We start from the raw sequence: 16872 nt of genomic DNA on the forward strand, positions 1-16872 counted from the left end.
TATTCCCCTATACCCTAAGGAGATACGTAGGCAATTTAACTATGTGTGGATCCTTTTTATATTTTTTATAAATTTATAATTATTAAATAATAATAATAATCTTAAATTATCGTAAACAGTGAATCAAATCATAGTCGATGTTTCTGAACTATAACCGACTTAGACGATTAAAGTTAAGAGTCAACATTACTGAACCATCGAATCGACTATTCTGAACCATCGAACTAACCGTTCTGAGCTATCAAACCATTAATTCTGAATTGTGGTCGGATCTAATGGAGGACTAGATGCTTCTCAAAGGATGAAATTTTGGCAAATCAAATGTGATTAAATATTAGCCAAGATTAAAAGTTATAGAGGAATAGATTCTAGAAAGTAAAAGTCTTTGCAAGTTAAGATGGACTTAAAGTTGGGCAAGGAAAAGTTATGGTAGATCAACAATGAGTGTATACTAGGCAATGAGTGAAGTCACAAAAATAAATCTTTAAGCAAGGGAAGTCCTAGTAAATTGAGGATGCTAAGCAAGGTTGAAGTCTTAATAAGTTGGGATTGACTTGTATTAAGCATACAAGGAAATCTTTCAACATGACATAGATCTGGCTTTAGTGTGATTGACACCAAAATACAATTCAACTAGTCAAAGAGGAGCAGTTGACTAATGAACTCAAAATAGTAAACATGTGATTTTGTCAAGTTCAAAATATAACAATTGATTGTTATAGAATCATAATTGACTAATGAAGTAATGACTAATAAGTTTAGAGCAATCGACTAATAAATTTAAAATCACAAAATTATAATTTGAATGTTTTGATGATTTGAACAGTCGATTGATGTTCAAGTCGATTGAATTATATGAAAGTGAACAAAATTTTTACAATCAATTAAATCACTTAATTAATGCATATGCCGTTGGCTAGCGTAATCGACTGATATTAAAATAGAAATATACTAATTGTATGAGTTTGAATTAAAGCGTCGATTATAATCATATTCTAACTAATTATAGTGAAACAATTGACTAAAAATTAATTGAAATGAAGATATCTATTTGATGAACAAGCAATGGATCGGAGAGCATCAAACAATCAACTAATTGATAGATTCTAATCACAAATCGAAACCCGATGAAGATGATTTCATGGAGACATCAGTGACAACTTTTAGAGATCTATTCGAGGAGATTTTTACACAAATATTGTTGTTCCAAACCCTTCATAGAGAAATTTAAAGCCAACAAAAGCAACCAAGCAATCTAATTCTTCTTTTGTAATGTCTATTTATGTACTACTATTGTTGTTGTTTGTATCTTTAGCGTTTTTGTATGTTATTGTAAGAATAGGACTATTGTAAAATATTTCATCGTCTCAAAAAGGAATTCAAAAAAGAAAAAGACCGCCATATTACAAATTAGACACCATGGAATAGAAATCAAGATTCTAAACCACATAAAAGGACCGGTATGTATTATTTTTGTCGTGTTTGTTCATTTTATTTCCATTGCACAAACTAATAATTTGTAGACGAGTACAAAAGCGAAAAAAAAAATGAAACACATCTATTTAGCTCTCCCTCTAGTTGTGACGATCTGATCCAATATCTTTGAATTAAAAATTAGGAAGCTAAAAGATGTTTTTTGAGTGGCCAGCTGTTTTGATCGCTCAAACCTTAACTACTCCCGGTACTAAACTCCTTAAAACTTCAAATTCACCCAAATAAGTTCTCTACACATCATTCCCAGCCATACTCCTCTTCAAGCTTAATAGATCATTGACGTAGGGGCAACACATGCCACCACACGCGATCAAAATAAGTAATCACATACACTAACAAGCAAACCATCAAATGCAAACGCCTAATTTAAAAAATTGGTTAAACATCAAACACCATAATCAAACATGATTGCAAAGGGAACTGATTTTCCAACATTGACGAGGCAAATTAAACACTCCAAAATAAATCAGATGCATCATGCAATTTAAACTCATGGAAAAAATTGGATGAACAGAAGGGTAAAACAAAAAATAAAGTATTCCAACAGTAATAGAATTCTATCAATGAAATCAAAAGAATGGAATGGATCATATTAATGTTTCATTCCATTTTCTTAGTTTCATTCCAGATTCTATTCAATTCAATTTATGCAATACCAAAGCCAATCTAAGTGTGAAAGGCATCCTCCTCTCATGGGACAAATATCAATTAATGCTAAAAAAACATGGGGAAAAAAAAAATCAAACCTCAGAGCTGAAAAGAAATCGAGATATCCTAAAAAGTAAACCATCTTCTTTGATAACTGACCTCAGTTTAATAGTACAGAATCTTTGATGATTACACATCCTAGACTTATCTTAGAAATGAAAATGTGGAAACTATTCTAAAACATAATGTCAAAATTGCCTTATTTTTCTACCAAAGCAGAAAATCGTGGATTCATTTTCCAGCTCCGTTGTTTTGCACTAACCTAGAGTAAATGCATATTTACACGCGACGTATCCTAACTCTGGTCTCATAGGCTTTGAAGGAAGCTTGAATTTGGACTATCCACATTTTTCTATACTTTTCTCCTTGTGTTGGTTAAGAAACTACTATGCTTTTTACTAACTGATCAACTGCATCACCCATTAGAAACATTTCTAGCTTGCTCATTGACTTTTGCTCATTTTCAATAATCATGGAAGCTGCTGGATCGTGTTGAGTATTCAGAAACTAGTCTATGAAACATGGATGACTTCTCTTCCAGTAACCGATGTGGGCTGTTGAACTCAGCAACTCTACCTGTGATGCATCAACCAATAAAATGTTAAAAAGACAAAACTCCAACCAAGGATTCAAACAGTCAGACTGAAGTATAATTAAGAAATCGTGTCTTAAGAAATTCAATGAATCAACTAGTTCAATCTCAACTTGACAAATCTATGCGGAGGAAACCAAAGAGATAACAAGATAACTACATGTTTATAGGCTTCAGAAGTACTTTTTTTTCTTCACCCCAACTCTGTGATGTTTATAAAGTCAATGATCCTCGAAAAAAAATGTTCCCACAATGACAGGATAGTTCAGAACGATGTTCTAGGAAACATTAGACAAGGATAGTTCAGAATAAGGACAAAAAGTGATTCAGAAACTTAGCACGAAACACTGCCAATGTCACATATATAAAAATAAATCAACAACAAAATCAAAGAGAAAGTAATCAACAAAGATTCTATGTAAATAAATAAATAAACATATATATACATATGTGTGTGTGTATGGAAATCTTCAGATATATAACTAAATCAACTACTAATTGATATAGAAATTAGCTAGATTAGAACTTACCATCACTAAGGACTAAAATGAGGTCACTATCAATAACTGTCGGTATACGATGTGCAATGGTGCAGACAGTACACTCTCTGAACTCTCTTCGTATTATCTTTTGGATAAGGTTATCTGTGGCAGTGTCAACTGAGGCTGTTGCTTCATCAAGCACCAATATTCTAGCCCGTTTGAGCAATGCCCTGCCAAGAGAAACAAGTTGACGTTGTCCGACACTCCAGTTTTCTCCATTCTCCAAGACTGGAGAGTTCAGAAATGGCACAGTTATTAATCCATAAAACATGATGAAACTGTTTAAACATTGTATGCAAATAATAGAATGAAGCTACAGAAACCAGATGTACATCTTTCCTACCATTGCATGGTATGCACATTGCAAAAAGTAAAATCACTAGTGAAATTTCTTGTTCTTTTACAGAATATAGATATGAGGAATCTAGGTCAAAAAAGAACTGGAACTCCACAATGTGGAGGATGCAAACATGCCAATCTATGCTAACATAGGGTTGAATCAAATCTGCATGGCATGCATGAAAAACACTGTTATGTATTATCTGAATTGTCACACTTCGATTACTGGTTCAGCCATGATAGATACTCAAAGAAAAGGCATAACAGATGCGATTGTAAATTTTCTATTCTCATTGATATTACTTTAATCTCTTCAGAGCATGTGAATTTTAATTTATGAGAATATAGATGAAAAAGAGCATATAGACTATAACCCCGAAGGAAATCCCCGTTTCTCCATGTAAACAAGTAATATACCTGGAACATCAAGTTTTTCTGTCTTATGACGAATCACATCTCCAAGCTGACATTTATCAAGTGCCTAGGACCAAAAAAGGTATTATTATTATTATTACTACTATTACTACTCCTATTATTATTACTATTTTAATATGCAACAAAAAATCTTATAGTCTATTAAACTAATATTACCTGCCAGATTTCATGATCAGAATGCTCTTCAAGGGGATCAAGATTGATCCTAATAGTACCCTCAAATAGTGTCGGCTCTTGGGGAATGATGCTAAGCTGAGAACGAAGATCATGAAGTCCAATGGTAGAAATGTCTATACTATCAATGATGATTTTCCCTTCTGCAGGTTCAATTAGGCGGAACAAGGCTTGTATGAGGGTGGATTTACCACTTCCAGTTCGCCCAACAATTCCAATCTTTTTCCCACCAGGAAACTTGCAGCTTATGCCGTTAAGGACCATAGGTAAAGTGTCTTTATAACGGGCCTTTTTTGACATCGAGAGGAAAATCAAATTAATCATTATCAGGTAGTAAAAGTGACAACATTCATTATGTAGAAGAAGTATGCATACAATTCAGCAGCATGTCCAAATTATAAGTCCGATAAAGACGACAATGTAGGTATGCATAAACATGAATTGACTTGCTAACTATCAATGTCTTCTATGAGAGCATGTAGGAAGTCATGAACATTTAAACAATATATACATCTGTAGGGATTCAATCATTCTCTAATCACTTATTGTATGTTCTCATAAATATGCTTCTTTCTTAATCAATAGCTTTTCTTCCACAGAAAATTTCTTTCCATGAAACCAGAAATGAAAAATATACACTTCATGCTAAATGGAGAATGAACAGATTTTCTGCTGACATGACTATGCCAGATTTCTTGCTCATGCCAACTACCTAGCAAGGAAAGTGATAGACGGGGCATCCTTTAAAGTAATACCTCATGGTTTAGTCAGAATGACTAAAATGAGAATTCAGGATTTCAAAATAAGTTTGATTAATTAAGCTCAGAACACCAAAATGAATTTCGAAACAAACCTTGAGATCAATCAGTTCGATAGTTCCAGTCTGAGGCCATGAAGATGCAGGGCGAAAATCCTCAATGATAGCTGGTGCTTCACTTGGGATCTGACAATATTGATGTATGCGCTCAATGGAAATTATTCTATTCTCAAGTTTACAAAAGCTCAATATCCACCGTGATAAACGAGCATTCATATTTAAGCCATAGGTAACTGCTAGACCTGCCATACCTACAGCATAAAGTAAGCTTGTTAATAGAAAATATCAACCAAAGAATCGTACAAAGATCATTACAATCCCCATTAGAAAGAATATAACTTAAGTTGCCAGGGTCCACTATGCAGCAACAATCTTTTTCATTGTTATTCAGGGTTATAATAATGCATAAACTATACATCCAATTTCAAATAGATGACCATAAATTCTCCCAATTTTGTGTGCAAACTTACCAAAATGTATCATTCAAGTCAATCTTGATATGCCTAGGGAAGCTTGTGTGGTTCCTACTCATCATGTTTTTAGTAAAAAAAATCCTGATCAAACTATCTTCCTTTCTCTTTTCTCTTTCCTCTCTCCCATTGTCCCAATTCCATTCTGGTTCCACTCATTGATGTATGTGTTGGTGTAGCGAGCACCACATCGAATCTATATTTTAATGTATGACAACTTTAAAATTAGGTTATTTATGGATCTGATGTGTATATCAAGTGTGCATATGCAGAGAACTTGACAAGGAAAGAAGTCTTGGGTAGATCAGGTAACCAAACACTAAACAGTGGAAGTAGGAAAGCCTTAATTGGTCATGTGACCGGATACTAGTCGGTGAAAGTTCTGATGGGTCAGATGATCAGAAATCAGAAGAAGTGGAAGTCCTAGTAGGTCAGTAGGAAGTTGGACCGGACACTTAGCAAGGTAAGTCCTGAAGGTACTAAGTAGGTAAGTTGAGAGACGAAATTGACACAAAAAGTGGTGAGAAATAGCGACTCTTTCTGAGGTAGAGGGTAGTCTAATTACTAGTTGTAAACCTAACTAAGAAACTGCCATGTGTTTCTAAGTCAAGATGGGCAATAGGTGTTGTCCAAAGCTTAGAAAATATTTTATGAACTAACTTTGTGATGTAATAATCAACTTGGTGATCTAGGCAACCGGAAGAGGTCCGAACTACCTTATGCAGATAAGTTCAACCAAACCAAGTCGTTGAACTTCTAAGCGTCCGGAACAAGGCCCGAGCAACCTTAGTGTCCAGGCGACTAGAGTGCTTCAAGGCGATCCGAAGTCGAGATCCAACGATCTAAAGGAGATGGTCAAGGGATTAAAGTTGACCTTGCACTAAGTGCTCAGAAGGCGCCCTGAAAGAGTCCAGCCGACTAGAAGCCGCTGCGTTAGCCAGATCCAAAGTTGAAGCGGATTAGATTAACAACCACACTAGGGTCCAAGCGACTCGAAGGACTCCAGGTGACCAGACATGTGCCATATCAGCAGTCAACACACCTCTATAAAAGGAAGGTCGAGACTCATTCTTAATAAAAAAACTCAATTATTCATTTGTGATCTGTCGTTACGTTGCTCACAAGTGCTTCTCAAGTTCAATCGATAACTCCATTCATCAAATTTCTATTTTCTTGTTGCCTAACATTGTTTTTCTATTACTTGATCTATTAACTTGCTATCTTGAAAGAGGTTTCTCCATCTCTAAATGTTTTCTAGAAAGGAGATCTTTTAGAGGGAATTCGGAAGTGATCCACCTAATGAATCATACGCCGTGGACGTAGAAACCCTAGAGGAAAGCTGAACCACATTAAACACCTATGTTTGTGTGTGGTATTTTGTTATTACTATTTCAAATTACTTAATTAAATTTACTTAGTCATTATTCTATGTCTAGGCAAGATAATTGGAGAAATCCTACCTGGTGCAATTAACTAAGTGAAGCTAACTGACCCTACTCTAAACTAGTTAGACTAAGAGTTGGTATTAAATTTTTTAGGTATGTCATTTTAGAATAGAATTGTATAAAGCACATGACTACTTTACGTAGAGCCTTGAGCCTCGCTACAGCCTGAAAGCTAATTCTAAAAATAATCGCTTTGATAAACCTAAAGCTAAATTTGAATCTAACCTAGGGTTGCAATTGCATTTTGAGTTGGGTTAAATCCTAATTATAAAATTGTTACTCATAAACCAAAACCCTAACCTAAACCTAAACTCAACTTAACAATCAACACTTATTTGCTATATTTGCGCTACTTACCCAAGATTTTTCAAAGTCTTGGAGAATTTTTCTATCTTAATGGCTTTGCAAGAAGGCTACGGTACCTCCCATCCACTTTTCGATGGTAATAATTTTGTCTATTGGAAGGGTAGGATGGAATACTACCTTTTGAATGAAATATAGAATTGGATGATCATCAAAGTCAGCTTCAACCTATCAAGAGACGCAATGGATTCGAGCTATATGTAATAATGACATCAAAAAAAAAAAAAAGCTCAAGCTAATGCACAAACCACTACTATTCTTTAATGTGGTCCAACTCAGGAGCAACTCAGTAAGATTGGGTCATTTAATAGTGCGAAGGAGCTATGGAAGAAGTTGATTGAACTTTATAAAAGATCAACTGACTCAAGCATTGCCAAGAAAGACCTTTTAAGTCAACTGTAAAACATTCAAATGAAAAAAAGTGAGTCAGTAAGTTAATTCCACAGAAGATTCAAAGAAATTCTCAATGGTGTCCACGCAATTGTTGAAAATTGAGATTTAATCCAGAACGCATTTAAGGCATTTCTAAAGACTATTTTATGGGCATCTATGATGAATGCGTATAAAGTGTAAGGAGTTATTTATATTAAATGAAATGAATTCTTTTGTGATTTTGAATTACATGAGCAACTGATCTTGATCAGAGAGAAAAAGGTATAACATTCATTGCAGAAAAATCTGATAAAGTCAACGCAAATTTAAAATCAAAGTCTAAATCCAAACCAAAAGACGAAACTGAATCAAAGTATGAGTCTGAACTTTCAACCAACAAAGAAGACTTATCTTCAGAAGTTGCAAATATGGTGAAATAATCAAAAGGAAGAAGTTTAAGGACTTATTTCTATTAAATTAGATGATTTTTTTGTGATTTTGAATTACATGAGCAACTGACCTTGATCAGAGAGAGAAAGGTATAACATTCATTGCAGAAAAATCTGATAAAGTCAACGCAAATTTAAAATCAAAGTCTAAATCCAAACCAAAAGACGAAACTGAATCAAAGTATGAGTCTGAACTTTCAACCAACAAAGAAGACTTATCTTCAGAAGTTGCAAATATGGTGAAATAATCAAAAGGAAGAAGTTTAAGGACTTATTTCTATTAAATTAGATGATTTTTTTGTGATTTTGAATTACATGAGCAACTGACCTTGATCAGAGAGAGAAAGGAAAATTTTTGATTGAGAAGAAATCTGATGAAATCAACGTAAATGTAAAATCAAAGTCCAAATCCAAACCAAAAGACGAAACCAAATCAAAGTACGACTCTGAACTTTCAACCAAAGAAAAAGACTTATCTTCATAAGTTGCAAATATGGTGAAATAATCAGAAGGAAAAAGATTTCTAGAATAATGGTAAAAAGAGAAATTCAAAGGAAGGATCAAGTCAATAAAGCAAACATCTAATGCTTCGAATGCAATAAGAAAGGACACTACGAGTCAAAATGTCCACTTCTAAAGGAGTCGAAAGAACTAGACAAGTCGAAGAAGCAAAGGAACAAGAAGGCATTAAAGGCAACTTAGATTGAATCCTTCTTCAAATCAGAATCAAACTCAGATCAAGTCAACCTAATGAAATTGATGGCTACAGAAGAAGCTTCAAAATTCGAGTCAAAAGAGTCAAGAGTCAAAATCTAAGCTCGAGTCATAAGTAGAATCAAATCAAGATTTAATCAGTTACTCAGATGTGTCTATTGATGAGGTAACGGATCCCTTAACTGAAAAGCTTTATGCTACAATTGCAAACTTATCTAAAATTTTAGCTAAATCCAAGTCTAGAGTCAAATCACTTCTTAAAGAGGTTAAAGATCTTAAGGAGGAAACTAACCTTCACTCTTCAACTAAGAAAGTTCAAAGTGGAACCTCAACTCAAGTGTCACAACTTGAGGAAGAGAACTCTATCATGAAAACACAAGTTGACAAGTTAAAGTCTATGTTGGAAAAGTTCACATCAAGATCCAAATATTTGAATATAATATTGAGTCTCAATGTGCTATGTACAACAAGATTGGACTTGGATTTAACTCAAGTCGACATCATGTCTCATGTCTCTTTTAAGTTGAAATAAGCTTGATTGTGCTAAAGCAGGATGGCTTGGGTTCCTACGTCATATGTAGTTAACTGAGTAAGACATAACTCTTTTGGATTCCAAAATAGCATGTTCATTATGTGAATGAAACTCATATTAACTCTAGAATGGTAGCAAGCTCAAATCTAAGAATTAGAAAATTTTAGAAAACAAAAAGAAACAACCCTCCAACTTAGGGGAGGTAAAATTAATTTAATATTTTTATTTAGACTAGGATATTTTTCATATATTAATTAGTATATTATATATACTTGTTTCTTTTTAGAAATGGACATATATACCTATTTATTTTTTTAGAAATGGACCTAGACTAGAATCTACCGTAGATTGCATGAACTCATAGATCTAGGTAGCCTTTGCATTTCACAAACACCTTAGGAATAATTATTTGTGTATTGAATCATGTAGATGAGCATGAGATGTTAGAACTCTACCTTGGTTTCAGATGCTTATATTTGTATATTGATATGAATCAAGGTTAATACCCAAATCGATCACTTAGGTGACCAACTCGTTGAAGGCTTATGTCACATAGACAATTAAGCTAGAAATACCAATTGAGCAGGTTAAAAGGGTTTTCAAAAATTAATTTTCAAAATGTATTTATTTTTCTAAAAATTATTTTTTGAATATTTAGCTAACATGACCCACCTTAAATCTAAATCCTATGAACAGTTCTGATCAACCAAATATGTTCAGAGCAACCTAACTAAACTTAGGGTTCCAAAACATTCAAGCTAGGGTGTTATCACATTAACCTAAGTTTGACCATTATTGATTAAACTTCATGGTTGACATAACTTAATATGGATGTTTGAACGATTTGACAAAAATCTTGACTGTTGTTTAGCTAGCTTTAACTTACTCTTATTTGACTTTAACTTTCTTTATGATTGCTCTACGGTCAACTTTTAGTTTAAGTGAACTTTATTGTTACTTGTTGACTCTAATTGATGTGTTTAATTGTTGTCTCTATTTGACTTTACTTTTACTTTATTTTAACTCTATTTTACTTCATTTGACTTCGTCTTTTTAATTAGTGCATGCTTAACTGTGTCATAAATGCTCTCACTTATATTCATTGCATGTATAATTTTTAAAAAGTAACATGACTTGAAAATTCAGATTTCGAAAACCCAATTTTACAAACTTTCTTTTTGAACCCTTTTTTGATGTATGTAAAAGGGGAGAAAAAGAAAAGTTTTAAAAAAGAAAAAGTTTTAAAAGAAAAGTTTTTGAGAAATGAATATTTTATTCACGGAGAGAATAAAAGATATTTTTCATTTTGGAGAAATTAATATTTTATTCAATGGGAGAAGAAAAAACATTTTTATGCATAAGTGCATTTTAGGGGGAGAAATATATTTTCATGCATAAATGCATTATTTTCTAACTTTAAATTTGAATTTGATTTCCACACATCAGAAAATAGGAGATTGTTAGTGATGGAAGCACCACATTAAACTTATGTTTTGATGTATCACAAGTTTAAAGTTAGTTATTTGTGTATCTGATGTGTATGTCAAATGAGTATGTAGGTGCAAGAAACTTGACAAAGAAAGAAGTACTGGGTAGGCCAAGTGATCAAATACCATGCAAAAGGGAAAAGCCCTAGTGGGTCAAATGACCCGACACTAGGCAGTGGGAGAAAAAAACTCCTAGTGGGTTAGGTGATTGGATACTAGAGTGAAAGTTTTGATGGGTTAAGTGACCAGACATCAAAAGAAGTGGAAGTCTTAGTGAGTCAACAAGAAGCTAGACCAGATACTTGGCAAGGTAAGTCCTAAAGGTGTTAGGCAAGTAAGTTGAAAGACTTTCTGACACAAAAAATGGTAAGGAGTGTCTACTCTTTCTGGGTTCAAGGGTAGTCTAATATCGGACTAAGAAATGTCCGATATTTCTAAGTCAAGGTGGGTAACAGTTATTGTCTAAAGCTTAGAAAATATTGTATAGACTAACTTTGTAGTGCAGGAGTCAATTTGGTTATCCAGTCGACTGGAAGAGATCCGGGCAACTTGATGCAGATAAGATCAACTTGACCAAGTCATGGACTTCTAGGCGACCAGAACAAGATCTAGGAGACGTTAGTGTATGGGCGACCGGAGTGTTTCCAAGTCACCCGAAGTTGAGATTAGTGATTTGGAGGAGACAATCAAGGGATAAAAGTTAACCTTTCTCCAAGCGTCCAGAAGGAGTCCAAGAGACCAAAACTTACTGCGTCAGCTAGATTCGAAGTTGAAGCAGATCCGATTGGCAGCCAAGTCAGCAGGATCCAAGTAACCAAAAGGACTTCCAGGTGACCGGACATGTGCGACATCAACAATCGACAAACCTCTCTAAAAGGAAGGTCGAGGCTCATATTCTTAATACAAAAACTCAATTGTTCATTCATGATCTTGCTGTTACACTGCTCGCAAGTGCTTCCCAAGTTCAAATGACAACTCCGTTCGTCAAATTTCTATTTCCTTATTGCCTAACATTTTTTCCTATTATTTAATCTATTAACTTGTCATCATCTTGTAGGAGATTTCTCATTTCTCCATCTCTAGAAGTTTTCTAAAAGATCTTTTAAAGGGAATTCGAGAGTGATCCACCTAATGAATCATACATCGTGAACGTAAGAACTCTGGAGGGAAGTTAAACCACATTAAACACGTGTTTGTGTGTGGTATTTTTTTTGTTCTATTTGTTGTTTTTAATTATTTAATTAAATTTACTTAGTTATTATTTTGCTACAAATTTACTTCATTATTTTTTTTCTATAAATTACTCTGATTGTTTTTATTTGTGTTCTTTATTGTCATCTTGAAAAATTATCAAGCATGCTATTCAACCCCCCCCCCCTCTAGCGTGAGTACGATACTATGGTCAAGGAATGAAATCTCGAGTCGTTTCATCCAATACGAGTGAATAATTGCATTCCTCCCACAAACCGAAACCGACACAATCAAGCCTTCGATGTCGACGCACCTCAAGGCTCTGTCGAGCTCTCGCAACACCTCCGGAGGCATAGCCAAGCTCGCACGACGCCTCCGGCGTCAGGCATTTGTGGAGATGCAATCGCGAGGAACAGGGAATAACGAACTTAGGTTTAATTTAATTAAATTAAATTAATAATTTCAATCAACTCCCAGCTACTATGATTAAGATAATTTAAATAGGCTTAATTAAAGCCTAACAAAATTATCCCATTATATATATATATATTAAAAAAAAATTTAATATATTTTATATTTAAAAAATACTGAAACTATAACGGTATGACATGATACGATACCAAAACAGTACTATTCTAGTCTGAAACCAAAACCTCAGCACAGGTCAAGATTTTAAACCTTGACTACAATATGAATTTATATCATCATGTCAAAGATTAGTTTTGCTACACAGATTTTTGAGGGGGTTTAAGCTAAAAGGTGCTGGCAGGAATCTGTTTTGGAGATGTTGGCAGCTTGATAATGAATATGAGGAGGGTGTTAGTTGGGAAGTGAGGAATAAAGAGGTTGGTAGCAATATCTCTAGGAGATGTGATGACATTAGAGAAGAGATCAGTGGGGTTAAGCTGAGAGGAGAGAAAATGAAGGGAGAGAACAGTTGATGTTACCATGACATTCATTTACTTTTGAGATGCTGGTGACTTAAGAATTTTGTTAGAGTGTTTGATTCAAGGAACGGAAAGAAGAAGAGAGATGGAAAAGTTCAGGATACTAGTTAAAGAAATTAAATTTTGACTTGAAGCATACTTACTGGGCACTTGAGTCAATTGTACCTCTGCCTCCATCAAGTTTATTTGATGGGCTCAATGAGTGTGAGATTCTACCAAGTTCAAGTACCATCATGACAAAAATTCATTAATTAATCCTATAATTCAAAAAAATGCTGTATACATACTAGGGTCAATATATCCATGAGGAAAGCTGACAAGGAGTGCCATGCAGAAAGCAAATACGAATGTTGAAAGCAATTCCATCCGCAAGCAAAGCCATTCAATTGCTGCAATACTGCAGAAAAATGGGCGTGCAAAGCTATCCAGCAGGTATAGATTCCTCTTCATAAAGCGTTTTTCTTGACAAAAACCTCTAATTATAGCAGCTCCAGCAATAGATTCTCCAAAAAGATGAATTACTGGGGATTTTTGTATGCTAAGAATCCGCACTAGTTCCCTTGATGACGACATGTAATATTTCTGCAAAGACAAAGAGTTTTGAGAAACAATTAAGAAAGAGCTCCCTTATCTATCACACATAGACACAAGAAGAACAAAGATGAGAATATGTACTTGTAAATAGATTTATTGCTAAATGGTGGCAGGCTGTCTGAAGCTTGCTTTCCCTGATTTTATTGCTTTCACTCAACATTCTTGATGAAAATTACACATATCCAAGATAGTTTGATATTGTATGGAATTGCTTTGTAAGTATCATTCAAAGTGTGGGCCTCCAAAAAGTGTTTAAGTGGATTTGCATAAAGCTTTTGGTCCGCTATGTAGAAAATTTATATTAGTGCTGCCGAAAAACTTGGAATTCCTCATACTATGGTGAGAAAGATTGAGCTTGTATCTGTAACCACAAGTTCACTATAAATTTGAATGGAAAGCAAGTGGGAGACTCCAAGAGTGTCATAAGTATTAGATAGTGATGCCATCTCTCAGCTTAGTTTTTTTGTAATTTTTTTTCTTGCAATTGCAATGCCCTCCCATGTTCCCAACCTACTCCAATCCAGGGTAACCCCTCTTGGAGGTTCCTTGAACATTTGGTCTATTAAGTGGGGCAAGGATTCTAGCGTAGGTTGGGAACATGGCAGAACCCAAGCCCTCACCTAATAGACCGGTTTGATTGGGCGATCCCGTTGTTACATGATGGGATGTATAATATTTCCTATTTTGGGTGTTTGAGGGTGGTTTTAGGGTGTTACTCATGTGTACCTTGGCGCTCACATAGGAGCTTTCCCTGGCTGGTTTGGGATTCTTTTTTCATTTGTGCATTTGAAATAGCCAACCCCACTTAGTGGGATAAGACTTGATTGTTGATTGTTGTCGTTGTTGTTGTTGTTGTAATTGCAATAACTAGATGAGGAGGCAAGTCAAGAGAGGTTAAAACCTCATTCCAAATGCAATGGTTCTATCATTACCATGATTTTACTTTTCTCTAGAACAGATTCTGCATGTGTGAGGTATATTGGCTGTTAGAGCTATTAGATTAGCAAGATCATTGGTCTAATGATTTATCCCCTTACTAATAGTTCTAGATTTAAATTTCAGCATAGGTCTATGCATAATATTATAGTTCTTTCATAAGAGATAAGCAATAGAATATTTTTTCCCCAAATTCTACATGGTATAAGAGATCCTTATCAAGGGTTAAGTTTTTCAAAATGTATTACATTAAGTGGAGGCCACTCCTTTGCCCTCTCTTTCTCTCTCATGCAGATCTTAGAGGTACAACTCCTTCATGACCTACATGAGTAGGTTCACTTGAATAGTGAAGATCCTCCTTGGGAATGACATTTAGGTTGTTTTTTGCTTCATTTTCACATCTCCTAACATGTATGAATCTTCTATCACAACCGAGCCTTCAAATACCTGTCTCTTCAAGTTCCATATCCTCTCCTGTGGACCTTCCCTTCTTCGGTGGATTATCAACAGAGAGTAGCCCTATCAAAAATTCCCTACTTGCATGACTAGCCATATCACTGTTCGTGCATGATTGATGTTACTACCACCTCCACAGACCATCTTGTGTGACACCCTTGCCTCCTTGATGCAGGATTTGTTATGAAGCCCTCTTGCTCCTGCTCCATCTAGCAAGCTTATTCTCCAAATATAACCCAACCTTTACTCTTCTTCCTTGTCATGTGAGTTGCCCATTCCTGCTCACTCCTAAATGTGTGGAATTTGTGCAAACTCTAAGAGAACCCACAAAATAGAGAACAACAGCCTCCCTTTAAAGATATGAAACTAACACAAGAACAAGGAGGAAAGCATCACTGCTAGTGTTTACTTACAACTAAGCAAAGATAACTGTCTCTAGGACTTCTGTTGGATGAAAGCATTGCCACTACAAATATTTAATTACGATCTAACACCTTATTGATAGTCACACCTTATGTGAATGTTACCACTGCTAATATTAGTCTTTGTTCATGACTTAATAGTTTGCTAACAATAACATCTCATGCAGATGTATGCACCATTGCTACCATCTTTTGTTAGCAACCTGAGTGGCATGCAATGGTTGTCCTTATATGTTTATGAGAGTGTCATTAGTTTATGTAACAAGTTGGTCATAGATGGTATCTATACTCCATCTCAAGGAGTATTAAAGAAATTTATCCCAGCTATTTATTTGATAGAGTCAAGTGGGTTGTGCATTAGTAGTTCTAAAAATAATTTAAGTTTTCCTATAAGCCTAAATATGAACAAAATGATATTAAAAGATAGTCTTCATGTAATTCATTGTGATTCTTGTTGGTTGGTCTCTTATTATTTCCGAATTTCTTTTGATATATATCATAAGATATATTTATTTAACATCTTACTAAAAATATGTCCCTTTTATGCATCTCCTTTTCCTCTATGTTTATTTTTATAAAATCAAGTAATCATTGCAATGTATCAATATATTCAACACTAGCACTCCCTTCATGATCATAGTTAGAGATAAATAACATTATTCTAAAAAATGGTCTAAGCCTAGGCAAAATGGAAGGAACCATTTCACATGGTGAATAAGTGGTTCCCCTTAGGTGGATATTCCAAAAGGCATTCCAAGCTACCCTCCTAGGCACTCTAAGCAAGCTGTCCAAGCAAGTTAATTAAAAAAAGGTTTATTTTAATTTTCTTGATAGTTTTATTCACCTAGAGAGAGCTAAACTAAATTGTTATTGTTAGAATATTTAGGAGGAATAAATATTCTATTAGATATTCTGTTTTTTTTTATAGAATAAGTCGTTAGAATAGGTCCCTATCTTATTGTATAAATAGGGGCTTGTCTCAATAATAAAGTAATCAATTCCATGATATTTTACATGGTATCAGAGCGAAATTAGAGTTAGGTTTATCCGCCAAACCCTACCTTCCTTCTCTCACCGCCGCTGCGCACTGCTTCCCTCGGATCGGATCTGAAGCGTCCGTGCGTTCCTTCTCGCTTCACCGTGACCCTTTCTTTCCCGAGCTTCAGCGCCACAGCATCGCGCGCCCTCCGTCCTCGCGTGACAGAAGTCGCGCTGAGCAGCGGGACTCCTCTCCTTCTTCGGCGTCTTCACCGTCTAGAACAGCAAGCAACATCTTCTACAACGTCGCCGCCGTCTTCCTCTCCGCGGGAACGCCGACACCATCACGGTTCGTCCCGATCGCACACCCGCCGAACTAAGGAATCCGCCGCGCCTTCCTCCCACGCGACCGGCG

The 16872-nt window shown here is 35.1% G+C and overlaps 1 protein-coding gene across 1 annotated transcript in view; it reads right to left on the reverse strand.

Annotated features, from left to right (window-relative positions):
- Window positions 1-2264: 2264 nt before the first annotated feature.
- LOC141814951 (ABC transporter C family MRP4-like) overlaps window positions 2265-16872 on the reverse strand; it is a 25617-nt gene continuing 11009 nt past the window's right edge. Inside the window, exons 6-11 of the mRNA XM_074702911.1 lie at window positions 13359-13653; window positions 5138-5352; window positions 4267-4572; window positions 4093-4156; window positions 3325-3564; window positions 2265-2778 (exon numbers count right to left, since the gene is read on the reverse strand). Of these exons, the coding sequence (XP_074559012.1) occupies window positions 2666-2778; window positions 3325-3564; window positions 4093-4156; window positions 4267-4572; window positions 5138-5352; window positions 13359-13653 (1233 nt within the window). The 3' untranslated portion in view covers window positions 2265-2665. The remainder of the gene's footprint in view (window positions 2779-3324; window positions 3565-4092; window positions 4157-4266; window positions 4573-5137; window positions 5353-13358; window positions 13654-16872) is intronic.

Source organism: Curcuma longa, chromosome 21 (assembly GCF_044706935.1).
Source record: "Curcuma longa cultivar G26 ecotype Majalengka, Jawa Barat chromosome 21, ITB_CL_G26_1.1, whole genome shotgun sequence".
NCBI classification, from domain to species: Eukaryota; Viridiplantae; Streptophyta; class Magnoliopsida; order Zingiberales; family Zingiberaceae; genus Curcuma; species Curcuma longa.